Source organism: Limulus polyphemus, unplaced genomic scaffold, assembly GCF_000517525.1.
Source record: "Limulus polyphemus unplaced genomic scaffold, Limulus_polyphemus-2.1.2 Scaffold5231, whole genome shotgun sequence".
Lineage (NCBI taxonomy): Eukaryota > Metazoa > Arthropoda > Merostomata > Xiphosura > Limulidae > Limulus > Limulus polyphemus.
The window spans coordinates 8,796-22,207 of NW_013670841.1; the positions used below are offsets into that span (position 1 = coordinate 8,796).

General features: G+C 32.5%; 1 protein-coding gene and 1 long non-coding RNA gene across 5 annotated transcripts in view; one reads left to right on the forward strand and one right to left on the reverse strand.

Annotated features, from left to right (window-relative positions):
- Positions 1-4,625: 4,625 nt before the first annotated feature.
- On the reverse strand, positions 4,626-11,938 carry LOC106472302 (acidic leucine-rich nuclear phosphoprotein 32 family member B-like). Of its 4 annotated transcripts, none has more exons than XM_013932936.2 (8): positions 11,783-11,938; positions 9,123-9,266; positions 8,622-8,741; positions 7,819-7,984; positions 7,310-7,396; positions 6,967-7,079; positions 6,574-6,628; positions 4,626-5,554 (listed from the first exon to the last, which is right to left on the reverse strand). In XM_013932936.2, exons 1-8 carry the CDS (start codon positions 11,828-11,830, stop codon positions 5,493-5,495), a joined length of 795 nt encoding a protein of 264 aa, XP_013788390.1. In that variant the 5' UTR covers positions 11,831-11,938; the 3' UTR covers positions 4,626-5,492. The 4 variants fall into 4 exon arrangements, with proteins under 4 accessions (XP_013788390.1, XP_022256616.1, XP_013788389.1 ...); XM_022400908.1 differs by having other exon boundaries at positions 4,626-5,557; XM_013932935.2 differs by having other exon boundaries at positions 6,931-7,079.
- Positions 11,939-12,053: 115 nt separating this feature from the next.
- LOC111089100 overlaps positions 12,054-13,412 on the forward strand; it is a 31,151-nt gene continuing 29,792 nt past the window's right edge. The window contains exon 1 of the long non-coding RNA XR_002613439.1: positions 12,054-12,197. This is a non-coding gene — a long non-coding RNA (uncharacterized LOC111089100). The remainder of the gene's footprint in view (positions 12,198-13,412) is intronic.

Consider the following 13,412-nt stretch of genomic DNA (forward strand, 5'->3'; position numbering starts at 1 on the left):
ATTTCAAGGTCGGACAAAAGTTCCTGATTCTGCTGCGTACAGACAACAACAAACTCACCCTGCAGTGAATAGGGCCTTTTGAATTTCGGGAAGTGCTCAACAGAATGGACTATAAGGTGAAAGTGGACAGGAAAACCAAGATATACTATGCCAATCTGTTGAAGAGGTACTTGGAGAGGGAAGAAGACATAATGGGTGCAAATATTGAGGCACAGATGGACATGGCAGGTGTAGCTGTCATAGATGCAGAACTAGACACTTTGTCATATAAGATGAAGACCTACTAGGCCTAAGACCATTTGGTGGAGATGAGATGAGACATACAAAGACTTCAACACCAGTGAAGAATTGACTGGCAAGCAGAAGAAAGAAGCACAAGATATACTGTGCCAGTCTACAGATAGATCAGGCAACACAAGATCTCGACGAAAACAAGAGATCCTCTAAAGGTGAACCTTACCAGATGCCTTAGGTGAAGAGAGACCAACAAGGGAACTGCAAATGTTTGTGTAGACCATATGAAAAGACTTCGTGTATGACCTGAGAACAGTCTTTGTATATAATATAACAAATATTGTATTTTTCTTGAAGAGGAGCTTACAGTTGGATATACAAAAATTGTTTAGTTTAAGAGTTATTATTTAGTCATTTTATATTTATTGGTTATTTATTTTTCATAAGTGTTAAAAGTTATAGTTTTGACAAGTTTTGTAAGGTAACTCTCTATGAGTCACATGTTGTGTATGTAGTTTAATTGTTGTACTTGGCTTTCGTAATATTGTTGACGTCATCTTGCTCTGATCTTCTAAGTGTTTTTCGTTATATTTAATACTGTTGTTACTAGAGGGCCAGATATAACTAATTTTTCTGTCACGTGTTATAAATACAGAGAGGAAGTAAGTTAAGTTAGTGAAAGTAAAAGTGAAGGTAGACTGCATGTCAGTTTAGCCATAAAGGGCGATTTCTAAAATGAAAGTTTCACGGTTTGTAGTGTAATAACAGAGACAGAAACTACTAGTTCGTCTTGTCAGTTTGGTTCTAAAGTAATTGAATCAGCCTGTGTAGACTTTTAACGTAAAAGAGAATTATTTAAAGCTGTAGTTTCAATTGTGGTAATCAATAATGTAATGATATTTTGTACATATGTTTGACTTGTTTTGAATATATTTCAAAACAAGTGGACTGTATGCTTTCCATTTATTGTTGAAATTTATCGCCAACAAGTCACAGACACCAACCATAAATAATCCAAACCCTATACAAAAACATGACAGTTAAAGAGACAAGAAAAGAGCTATTATGCCAAAGAAACCAGACCATGGAAAATATTCTTTCTACACAAGATGCTTTGTTTCAGTACTCAAAGCTTGTTGCAAGCCCCCCCCCCCCCCCAGTGGCACAGCGGTATGTCTGCGGACTTATAACGCTATAATACGGGTTTCGATACCCGTGGTGGGCGGAGTACATATAGCCCATTGTGTAGCTTTATGCTTAATTACAAACATCTGGACAAACAACATATTGAACCATCAGCAGACACCCATTTCATAGGGCTAAGATTGGATATGAGTTAAGGACAATAAGTCTTAGTTACCATTTGGATCACCCTACCCATGACCTCCATAGTCTGTAAATGTGAAAAGTAAGTCTGAAAGAGACCATTTTTTATGTATGAACTAACTTCCTGTATACAGTTCCTAATATCGTGTATACAAGAATTGTCATAATCATTTTAAGTTCAAGTAAATGATTTGTTAATGATATACACTAGATGCGTAGCATAATATTTCTTTTACAACTTTGTCTCTAGCCACAAAGATTTATGCTGTACAAACACTATTTTCTTTAGATTCACTGTTAAAGAGTTGGATTAAGAAACGTATTAAATACCAAATTAAAACATTCTAAGATCTCATCTAGAAAAAGTTGTATCAATTTAATTACGACATCCATAGTTTTCATGTTATACACAAAAAAGAAAACATTCTTATCATGTTATAAGCTAAATATAGAAAAAAAAACACCAAAATATGGCATATGATAATTCAAATGTGGTGACTTTGATGGATCCTAGCATAAAACGTCAAATAATGGTGCCTAAGGGAGCACGAAAACAAATTTGGTGCTTTATCCAGAATATCCCAATCATTTTGCTAAACTCCCTGACTAAGATGTATCAGACACCATAATGGCATATAGGAAAACGGAGCAACAGCCAATTGGTTGTTTACCAAACTGTTTAATATTTGAGTGTGTAGAGCTCCCATTCAATGATATGCATAATCCCTGTCCTAGTGCATATGCGCCACACTGTTCACAAGAATAAGTGCAATGGTATTTGAGATATGTATTTGCTGAAGCACATGAATTTTGGCAGCTCAGTTCATCAAGTTACGAGTTGCAGCGCCATGTGTCGTGCAAAAGTGGATTGAATATGTTGACAAACTAAAGCCGTATTTCATTGATGAACCTCTTGACTGAACGAAAAATTGAAGATACGGTCGATTCAGAAGATAGCAGGAGTAGTATTTAATCATTGAGTCATAAGAGGATATACTAATGGTGAATAGTTTACCTCTTTGAGTCTTACCACTAATGCTGACCTACAAATAGATATAATTAGGATGGAACATGATAAATAGCTGGGACAGCCCGAGATGAAACTTCATTACTTATTTTCTGAGCTATCAAGTGTAACTTCATAACAAACTGTCTCCAGTATATTTGTACAAACCTCTGAAGTACAGATTTTATGTTTAATTTACGACTACAGATTACATGACGCAGGAATCCTGGAAGTTTGTTTTATATAAATACCAAGTAAAGCGAATTCAAGGTCGATGGCTCCAAGACTGCATTCTATCGGTGCCCTGTCCAATTGCGGTACAGTCCAGTAGCCACAGAATAGATGGCCAGACTAATAGCACTGTAGCCATGACAAACTATGTTAATTTCATTGTCAAATACAATAAAACGGTTTTGGTTTTTGTTAAAATTTTTGTCTTCCGTCTCAGTCTTTTTTTTTAAACCTTGTATTTTGCAGAATTACCAATTTTCTAATGATTTTAAATGTACATTGGAATACTAAATTTTAAGATTTTGAAACTGCTCTCTCCTGATTGAAAAAATGCAGCAGGCAAAACTCCACATTCACTTTCGAAATGATGGGAGAGCAGGCATGAATAATTTTGATGTCAAATTTTATTCCGCAAACAGGATATTCAACACTAAATTGTTATGAATTAATGACACTATCATTCACATTTCAAAATGTGACATAACGTGTAGAACAAAAATGTAGATTTACCGTATGATACTGTTGAGCAGTTCTTAGCATGACTTAAATGCTCAACAATTACTTTTCGCGGCGGGCTGTAAAGTAGCTCCGAGTGAAACCAAGAGAGCAGCACAATCAACCTTTTTAAAGTCCATGAAATAATTTTAACTGGTAGATGAACTTAAAAGTTTCCAATTACTAGGGACGGGTACTTTTGCTTGTAATATGATAATTACTTTAACTTTGTTTAGAATCTTGTATTTTTCAATTCATAAATTCGTTTTGTAATTTATTTTAGATATTTAAACTTTTACATCTACTCATTTAAATAGTTAATTAGTTAAATATTTGACACATGAACTTTAAAAAAATGCATGATTTAATCTCATTAGTTAGGTTGGAACTAAATTTGTTAAAGCTTTTGGTGAGTTTCATCTTGCCTACTTGAAGGTTTACACTACAGCTTTACAGCGAGTGGATGTTCTGGTTTTAAATCACTTTCTGGAATTTTAAGTTAGTTTTCGTCCCATTGGTGGGTCACTCATTACACACTCGATGGATTTTTTCATTTAGTGTCACCAGTTAGTCACATAGTATGGGGTATCTCAATGAGGTCATAATAGATTTTCGTCTATGACATTTATATAATGCTGGGTTAAATTGAAATGTTCATAGTGTATCACATTGATAAGATCTATTATACATCACTTATTTTCCTCTTTCATTTATCATTCATCAGAAAGTTACTTCATATAACCAGTAAATTTTAAGTTGATGCATCTTCACTAACATTAGAACTTTAGTTTTCGGTGATTGCAGTAGTCACCACTTTGGGTTATAAAAATAAACACCACATAAAATAATATATTAATTAATGACTTAAGACCCGACCTTCCAAAATGGTGTCAAGTCAAGCTAGGTAACAATATTTTCTTTTGAAATCAGTTTACGTATAATAAATATATTACAAATTGTTTTTATTTTTGTGAAATATTTTAATATGATATAGTTAACAATGTTCCATAAATATTTGTCATCACTACAGTACTCTCTAAACCTAGCATGTCCTGAATTTTCGTCATAGGAAACTTTCATATATCACCTGAAAACATTTTCAGGAATGGTAAGAACGTCTAAAGAAACTATCAAAACATCCCAGATATAGTAGGTTTCTAAGTATTCTTAGCGTTCTGTTAAATTTTGTTATTCTTTTGACACCACCCTCACTTTACATTGATATTAATCTATAAACTGAAGTAAACTTTTTATGGAGTTATTCTCGAAGTTCTTTATTTGTAGTCATTTCTAACATGTGATAAGAAAAGGCCTGTAATAACAAAGTCAGAAATTATTTTCTAAAAACTTTTATTTAACAACAGAACTGAATTACAGCATCTGAGAATGGTATGACATTTCACGAAAGGACATAAAAAAAAATACATGAAAATAGAACAATTATTTGAAGAAATAAAACAATAAAATCAGATAGCCATAACTGTGCACTTCTAAATTTACAGTTTTCCATCAGCTAGGCATCGACAACTATCAGACCCATTGAACAGAAATGTATTAGGTTCTACATGCTGCAATAACCAATTGGAAAGCTAAGTAACAATTGAATTTCTTTAAAACTCCCCAAATTTTTCTTAAGTATTTAACAAGAACCTTTGAAGCCAATTATTTAACCCTAAAATAAGATTGTAGTCAGTCGCTACTTCATTTCAAGAGCTAACTGTATATTTTCCAACACTTTCCTACCCCACACAGCATGGTCAAGTTATATGTAGATGCTTGTTGACAGGTAACAAGAAAGGTAAAACGTTCATGACAGAGCTGGATATGAAAACCTTGTGAAACTGTAACTTGTAGAAAAACATACTAAAGAGGAATGATACTTTTATAAAAGAATGGGACAATACTCCACCTGAAGGTGGGGGATGAAAGCGTGGAGTGAATATGTGAGCTGGTATTTAAGTGGGCGATGAGACTTGACCCATCGGTAAACCCATTGCCCCAGGCACCCATAGAGATGTTTTAGCTCTTTCCCTATACATATCAATGGTCCCTCCCATCTTGACGGGGATGTCTTGGAGCTTCAAACCAATTATGGGCAACACAACAAGTCCAAGTCTGGTGAAATGTCTAGCTGTACATACAAATTCTACAAATGGTTATGAAATGGATGATGATTTAGGTGATTCTTATGTGGATGGTTTCAATCATCTTCTCCCTCCTCCTCATCTTCCCTCTTCCTCTTTTGACCTCTTGGGGATTCTTCTTCTTCATACGAAAAGAAATTAATGGAGAAAATAATTTGATCACAAAAAAGAGCAAGTGATGTTGAATAAAGTAAAACTTGTCTGATATCTCAAATATCACTTTTTTAGGAACTCGCAATGAAAAGCATTGAACAGCTTAAAGAATTTAACTGCATTCTAACAAAACGTGAATAAAATGCTATCAAGTGTAATACAACTGATTACTATACTCTTTTGGAGAATAATACAGAACCTTTATATACACTTTAACCCAACTTAAGGAGTAAAATGAAGGGATAGCACAATGCAATTTACCAATATAACAAAATCTCAAACAATAAATCATTACACCAATGTTTATAGCCATAGCTAAACCACATTAAAAATAAAAATTCAAGTTAATATTAACAAGTACCATGATTTGGCCATAAAATGCTGAATTTGAACATCTTGTGTTAATGCCACTTAACAAAATCTCACTGTAGGATTTTTCTAGACTTCTTGTTTAAAAACTTTTACTTTTCACTATTCTTACATTAATTACAAAGCACCAATGTTCATCTACTATAGCTACAGTCTGCACAAACAAAAATATTATGTACTTTAATTTGGTGTACAATTTACATCTTGTTTAGTTGGAAAGTTAAGTTTATTCAGTTAACCCAGCTAATGTTGGAATACATTTTACGGACGAGCTCCAACAAATCCTCAATGATGGATATTGCATTATATTTTATTTATCTTTTCACCCCAAAAATTACTCGTAACCTATTAGATCAATTTTCTTAGTACTCAAACATCACGAAAAAATGGATTATGAAGAGATTATTGATTCAAACATGTAGTTCTAAGAAACTAAAAGATAGTTATTGCTTAGAAAAAACATTTCCTTTCCTTCATTCAAAATACATTGTGCATTAGATATATAACATACACATACTTCCAGTGTAAACTTATAATAGCAGTAATAGTTCCATAATTTCCACAGTAAATATTATAAACTATAATTTGTACTCAAATATGTTCTTAAAAACATACCTCCTTCATCATCATCATCACCCCCGGGGTTATAATCACCACCTTCACTTTCTTCCTAAATATTGAAGAATTGTTACAATTTAAAAACAAAATCTAAACACTGTAATACATGTAAAATGTTTTTAATAGTTTGATATTCAACCCATACTTAACTGATGTTAAAACACTGCATTTTTAAAGTAAAACTCAGTTTTGTGCAAAAATGTAAGTAATTCTAGAAAAACCAACCGTGATGCAGAATTCATATGAATTTCAGTATATTCAACAATAACAAAACTCAGTCATTATGATTCTTGAACATACCACATCATAAGCAATACTACATCTAATACTTATGTCAGTAAATCATGTACTAACATCAATATCGTCTTTCTCTAGGTATGCAAGACCGACCTCGTCTTCTCCATCCTCGTCAGCATCCTCATCGTCCACATCTTCATCATCATCTTCCTCACCATCTTCATCCTCTTCTTCATCTACATTCACGTCATCATCCTCATCTTCATCTGAAATTATAAATTTACAAAAGCTTATAACAAATTATTCAAACAAGTAGTACTTAGTTTCAAACTTCCTGATAACATTTTAAATTCACTGTAATATCAAAGTAAGCTTTTTTAATGCTTTAAAAGCATTTATTATTTCAGGACAAAATAAAAAACATCATCAAATTTTTAATGGACAAAAGTAATTGCTTCACTCAATATAATGCATCAACAGTACAACAGTCTATTACCTTCGCCATCTTCTTCATCCTCATCTTCACCTTCACTTTCCCCCTCTCCATGGTCTATATCATTTTCATCGATATCATCTTCATTAGCTGAAATAATGATTTAGCCAATCAAATTTATATTTCTTACCATCACTAATCAAAAGTTTTTTTAATTGCAATCTATTAGGGAAATATTATTTTGCACATCTAATGAGTTGAATCCTATAAAATAAAGTAATAAACAACAAATTAGGATGCTATTTAGAGATAAACGCAGTTTGATAATAATATATGGAAATATCCTATTTGACATTTGGTAATATAATGTTGGGAATTAATTTTTTAAATAAAACATTAACCGTCAACCTACTAACACAATATTCCCAAAAGAAGTATTTTATTAGCTCAAAAATCTTAACTTTGGTTAATAAAATGTCCCAAACATATTGGTTCTTGAACATGGAAGAATTCTATACACTAATGCAGAATTTTTATCACTCAAGAAGCGGGACTGACAAAACAAAACTTACCATCTTCATCATCCACTTCTGAATCTTCGGCCTCTTTTTCTTCTCTGTCATACCCATCAAGGTATTTAAGACTGGGTATTAAATTAAAAACCTTTTCTCTGTAGTTCTCAATGGTTGTTACCTCACAGTTGAAGAGGTCAAGGTTTTTTAAGTTCTTGAATTCCTTCTATAAAATAAACTAATAGTTACTGACTAGGTTTCCAAAAGAAAAATAAAATTTTATCAATTTAGGTATCTAGCCTGAATTTTCTGGCCTTGAATATACAAATCCTTTCTAGAGCACACAACACCAAATCAAGTTGAAACTTATTTCTCAAATAATGCCTTACATAGTTGCCACGAGGTAAATGACTTGAATGGACAACATTAATTTAGTAATATAAGTGTAAAATTAAGATGAAAACAAAAATCCATGGTTATGTTTCAACCATTACATCGATAGAAGTATGAAACTTGAAGTTATTAAAAAATATATGTGAAATCTTTATACCATTAGAATTTAAAAGGCACTAAGATATACAGACGAAAAACTTTTTAAAGCCATTTACACAAAAAAATACCCAACTTATAATGATCCAACAGTATGTAGACCCCTCAAAATGAAAAGTTAAGTACCAAATTTAAAATGCTAAGCAGTCAGTGACTCAGGCTAATCAATACAGATCTGAAATACTATTTTTACACAAATCTGATTTGAAATCATAATGAACTTAAGAGAAATTTGGAGAAAAGAACACTACCATCTAACCAGATCTTACCACAAATATTAAGTCTATTTTTTAACAGTCAACCCAACTTCTTACCAGTGGTTCTAAAGTATCAATATCTTTAATTTTGTTGCCACTAAGATTAAGATGAGTGAGTTTTGGGCTTCCATGAAGTAAGTTCAATCCTCCAGAAATTCTGTTGTCACTAAGTTCAAGCTATAATAACAAAAAAAAAAAATGATAACTATAATAAAGAACTGTAAAACAACTTCTGTAACAAAGCTAAAGACCCCCCCCCAACACTGGCTACATTTGTCTGCCTATTAAAAAAAATAACTGAAAGCTGAATGACGATTCACTTTACAGCTATAAAACATATATAGATGTACTATTGTGAGATGAAAACTATGTATATGGCCAAGTTATTTTATACATAAATTCACAAACTCAGATTTAACACATTTTAAAAATTTATGGATGTCAGCCAATTGGTTGGCATATTCCAAGATAACTATACGAAAGTTCTTTATAAAATACACACGTAAATAATATGATAAAATCCTATATCACTCATTCTATTTTTACAACAAATCTTACCTTTTTAAGACTGGGCAGCTTTGGGAATCCCTTAAGGCTTGTTAAACCAACATTTATAAGACTAAGGGTTTCTAAGTTGATAAATTCATCTGTTAAACCCACTATATTTGTGCTGCGACTATTGTCCAAATTTAATTCTTTTATCTGAAATGATAATTACAAGAACATATGAAAAGGTGATAACTTTACACTCAATTAAAATAATAATACACAAATATTAACTTGTATAATTTGACAAATACAGATTTTTCTCATACCTTATATTTTTCGAATGAAATTAATTACAACGTTGTCATAAATTCAATAGGACTTAGAAAAAAACACTAATTTCCAACATGGAAGCTTAACCTAACTAAAATCGTTACACTGCTGCTTAGTGCGATCACGTGACCAAAACCACGCCAGACCTATCCAGCCATTGTAGTTATAATGCTGCATATTGAAAGTTTCGGATACAACTCAAAGCTCCATACTCGTTAATAAAATTATTTCAAATTATTCGTAAAGTTATCTGGATCGACACTCTGGAAGTTTATATAATGGTTCAAAACCAACGTTCTGACACAGCTTAACATCAACTACGAACAAAGACCGGTGCCAAGGGCACTGCGCCATACGCAAACGGAACTCAGCATAGGTGTACACAACATACATAACTACCATGTAAGACGTAACTTTACACAGAATTACAAGATAATTTCTGCTATATTATAAAATATGCAAAATGTTACACGCAGTGCACTAACAAAGAGTTGCGAAAAAACGCATTAATATTATCATAATCACAAGCAATTTCCAAGACGCCACCAACATGGCGGCTTAACCACCGCCAAACGTAGAACGTCATACTAAACGCACACGGGACGCCTGCTACAACATGGGTTCCCGCCATAATGCAACGAGCCGCTGCTTTTCAACTTTTTATTAAAAAAGTAATACATTATTTCGACAATTAAAAATTCATAATTTTGTCCACCTAAATAAAAGCATGCCATAGAAACCTGTGAAATGACAATTAAACACAATACCCTGTCTATGTCTGCTAACAATAGTAGTGTTTGTGTTAAAACATACACACACAGCACCTAGAAACCAAGAATGAGTCACTTCTCCCCATTACAACTGTGTAAAAGATTTAATATGCGCATATAAAAAAAAACTTAATTCGAACGATGTAACAGCGGAATTTATATAGGCTTTTCCTTAAAACATGGAAGGAAATGCAATCTTTAAAATTAAACAGTAAAGTTGTTCAAACGAGCGGTGAAGCTTCAACGTTTCCGCACGTGGTTCAGTTCACCAGATTATCAGCGTCACTAACAAGATCTTCAAAAGTTCAAAACTCAAAAATTAAGAACTCAACCATGTTTACTTGATTCTTGATTATATTTTAATACTACAAATTCAAAAATGAATAAACAACTAACAAATTAAACGTATAGAACTAAGTATATATGAAAAACAGAAACAAGACAAGATGTATCTACTAAACTACATATTTTCATATCACTGTTACAAACATGCAAACTTGGTTATTCAGACATTAAAATTTCTAAATATAACGTTAACCTATTCGCAAAATTAAGGTAAAATATTTTCATAACTTAAATGATTGCTTAAACACTGATATAAATCAACATTATTAATAGTATTAACAGTAAGGAACTGTTTAGAGCCTGCAGGAATTTTCATTAAATTTAAGTTGAACTGTATTCTTTGTGTGATAACTTGCATTTCTTAGATGTTGCAACCCACAATACAAGATACAGATTTTTATTCAAGTCTTAACTAATAACTAACTTTTGACAGATTGACCTTAAATCACCTTTAAATGCTCAAATTACAAGAAACATTTTTTGATGTCTGAGTAACTTGACCAAAGAGGAAATTTTAAAGTTGAAAATTATTTGTTGTGATGTTAACAATGACAGTCATGAATCATTACTCGTTTATCACTGGTAAACCTATAGCACACGGTATATTAGGCCTAATTTGCTTTTGTATAATTATTTAACTTTAAGATCCAAACCATAAAATAAACTTTAATTCACTACCAATAACAAGTTAATGAACTCATAACTTAGAAACAATGTCGCATGCATACACGATTAAGCACTTTTAAAACAATGTCCAAATCTTATAAAAATTTAGTTACTCAGTGTTAAGCTACACCCTTCTTAAGGTGCCATATTTGAATTCAGCGGATCGCTCATTCCCCTGACGAAGTAAAAAAGCGCTTGCTTAGCTTGTATTGACGACTGTACCGTACTAGCTTTCAAACTATGGTAGTACAAGTCACTGCAGTTTACTTATTTAGAGTATTTAGACACTTTCTTCAAAATACAAAGTTTTAAGGTAAAAGAGGAATTGGTAACTGTGAGTAAATACAAATGGATACATTTCGAATCTTTACAAATATAGATCTGTAAACCGACTGTACATATAAAAATTGCATGTGACCTCTAATAACGTAACGTTAACACGTGGTGTATCAAGAACACCAACCACAATTAAGCAGCAAGAATAACTTTGGAAACAGAACAAATGACTTTTCTACATTTTCTGATGTTTTTCTTTGAGGTTTAAACGAAACTCTTTCAATAATAATAAATTATATGTATAATCAAAATTAAAGATGGAGATATAAATCTATGTAAAACCTGTGCTGGATTTCTTCCCCGCTTCTCCAGATCAATCCTTTTCTCCATTGCTTCTGCAACCACGGACGAACACTCTCACACACCCGACAGCTTCTAAGTTGATTCTTAAACTGGGTACCTTCGCCACAACGAAGCGCGGTAACACCAATACACTCCTAGAGGGGTCTCGTATTCAGCAAATGTACAAGTACTCCAATAAGAAAGTCACGTGCCTAACATAGGCCAATGAAACGTTCGCAAGTATTAACGTCAAGAATATAATTATGAGTGAAAGTCGGCTTCTTCATCCCAATTAGATCGCAGTTTTGAGGAAGAAGACAAGCAGAATATATGGGTTGATTATATATATCTTGAAAAGGACATATTATTAAGATATAAAATTATGATGTGCAAAGTAAATGTTGCAAAAAGTTTGGTAAGTATTGTAACCAGATTTTATAAACATAAAATTCCAGTTAACATAAAAATCTATTTACTAAATATTTTGATATGGTATTATTATATTGCTGCAATCCTGTTTAAGCTTTTAATAACAATATAGTATGTGTAATTCATAAAAATAAATCAACAGGACTCAATATTTAAGCTTTATAAAAGTCATTTAATGTAGTCATAAAACACAGTCTTTCGTTACTTTATTTTAACTCCGTTTTATTGATACTAACATGATCAAATTAATTTAACGAAATCAAGTTTCTGTTTTGTTTTATTAAATGAATGGAAGCGAATATATTTGTACACTGATATGTAGTGAGATATGAACATGAAAGAGCAATATGATGGTGAAAAATAACACCGATTTAAAATATAAAATAATTGTCTTGTACTCTTTGAGAGATTGTTAGGCAGAGTACTCATGAAGTTAAATTGAATAGATAGCAACTGCCTGTTGTAAAGCCCCCCCCCCCCAGTGGCACAGCGGTATGTCTGCGGACTTATAACGCTAGAGACCGGATTTCGATACCCGTGGTGGGCAGAGCACAGATAGCCCATTGTGTAGCTTTGTGCTTAATTACAAACAAACCAGTTGTAGAAACACAAGTATATGAGGACGAAGTTTCGAAAGTCTATCATATCACCTTCAGGTCAAATTTACACAAATATGAAAAAAGAGAAGACATTGACAAACTAAACGATGTGATTTTTTCTCTACAAAAACTAACAAAGAAAGGAATCCAAACTCAATCCCATAGACCATTCTCCTTCCAGAGGAATGCCTTCTGAACAAATTATATATATTTTAGTCGTCTTGCAACCGCCTTAATCTCTTACGAAATGTCACAAAAGCTTCCATATGATAAAACTGAACAATTTTGAAAGTCAGACCTTTTAACTGAAAATAGAATTTATATTTAGTGGAGATTCCGAAAACGCAAGGTTATCTAGTGGTTTTTGTAATAATGTAAACACTTTTCGTCAGGACAGTATAACTGGCATCTGTGCTTGATCAAAATTAATTATATTTATTCGTCTAGATCTTACTAAAACATAATCTGAATTTTACTGGATGAGGTGTCATCGTGTAATGTATAAAATTAGGTTTAATATCCTTTACAGTAACTCTAGCCCCTCCAGTGGCACAGCGATATGTCTGCGAACTTATACTGCTAGAAACCGGGTTTCGATACCC

Bases quoted from the DNA above. Each gene is read 5' to 3' on its own strand.
- LOC106472302 (XM_013932934.2), bottom strand. From the start codon at position 11,830: ATGGAGAAAAGGATTGATCTGGAGAAGCGGGGAAGAAATCCAGCACAG. The intron at 7,985-8,621 runs GTAAGAAGTTGG...TTTATTTTATAG, and splicing joins TTGATACTTTAGAACCACTG to AAGGAATTCAAGAACTTAAA. The intron at 7,397-7,818 runs GTAAGTTTTGTT...TCATTATTTCAG, and splicing joins AGAAGTGGATGATGAAGATG to CTAATGAAGATGATATCGAT.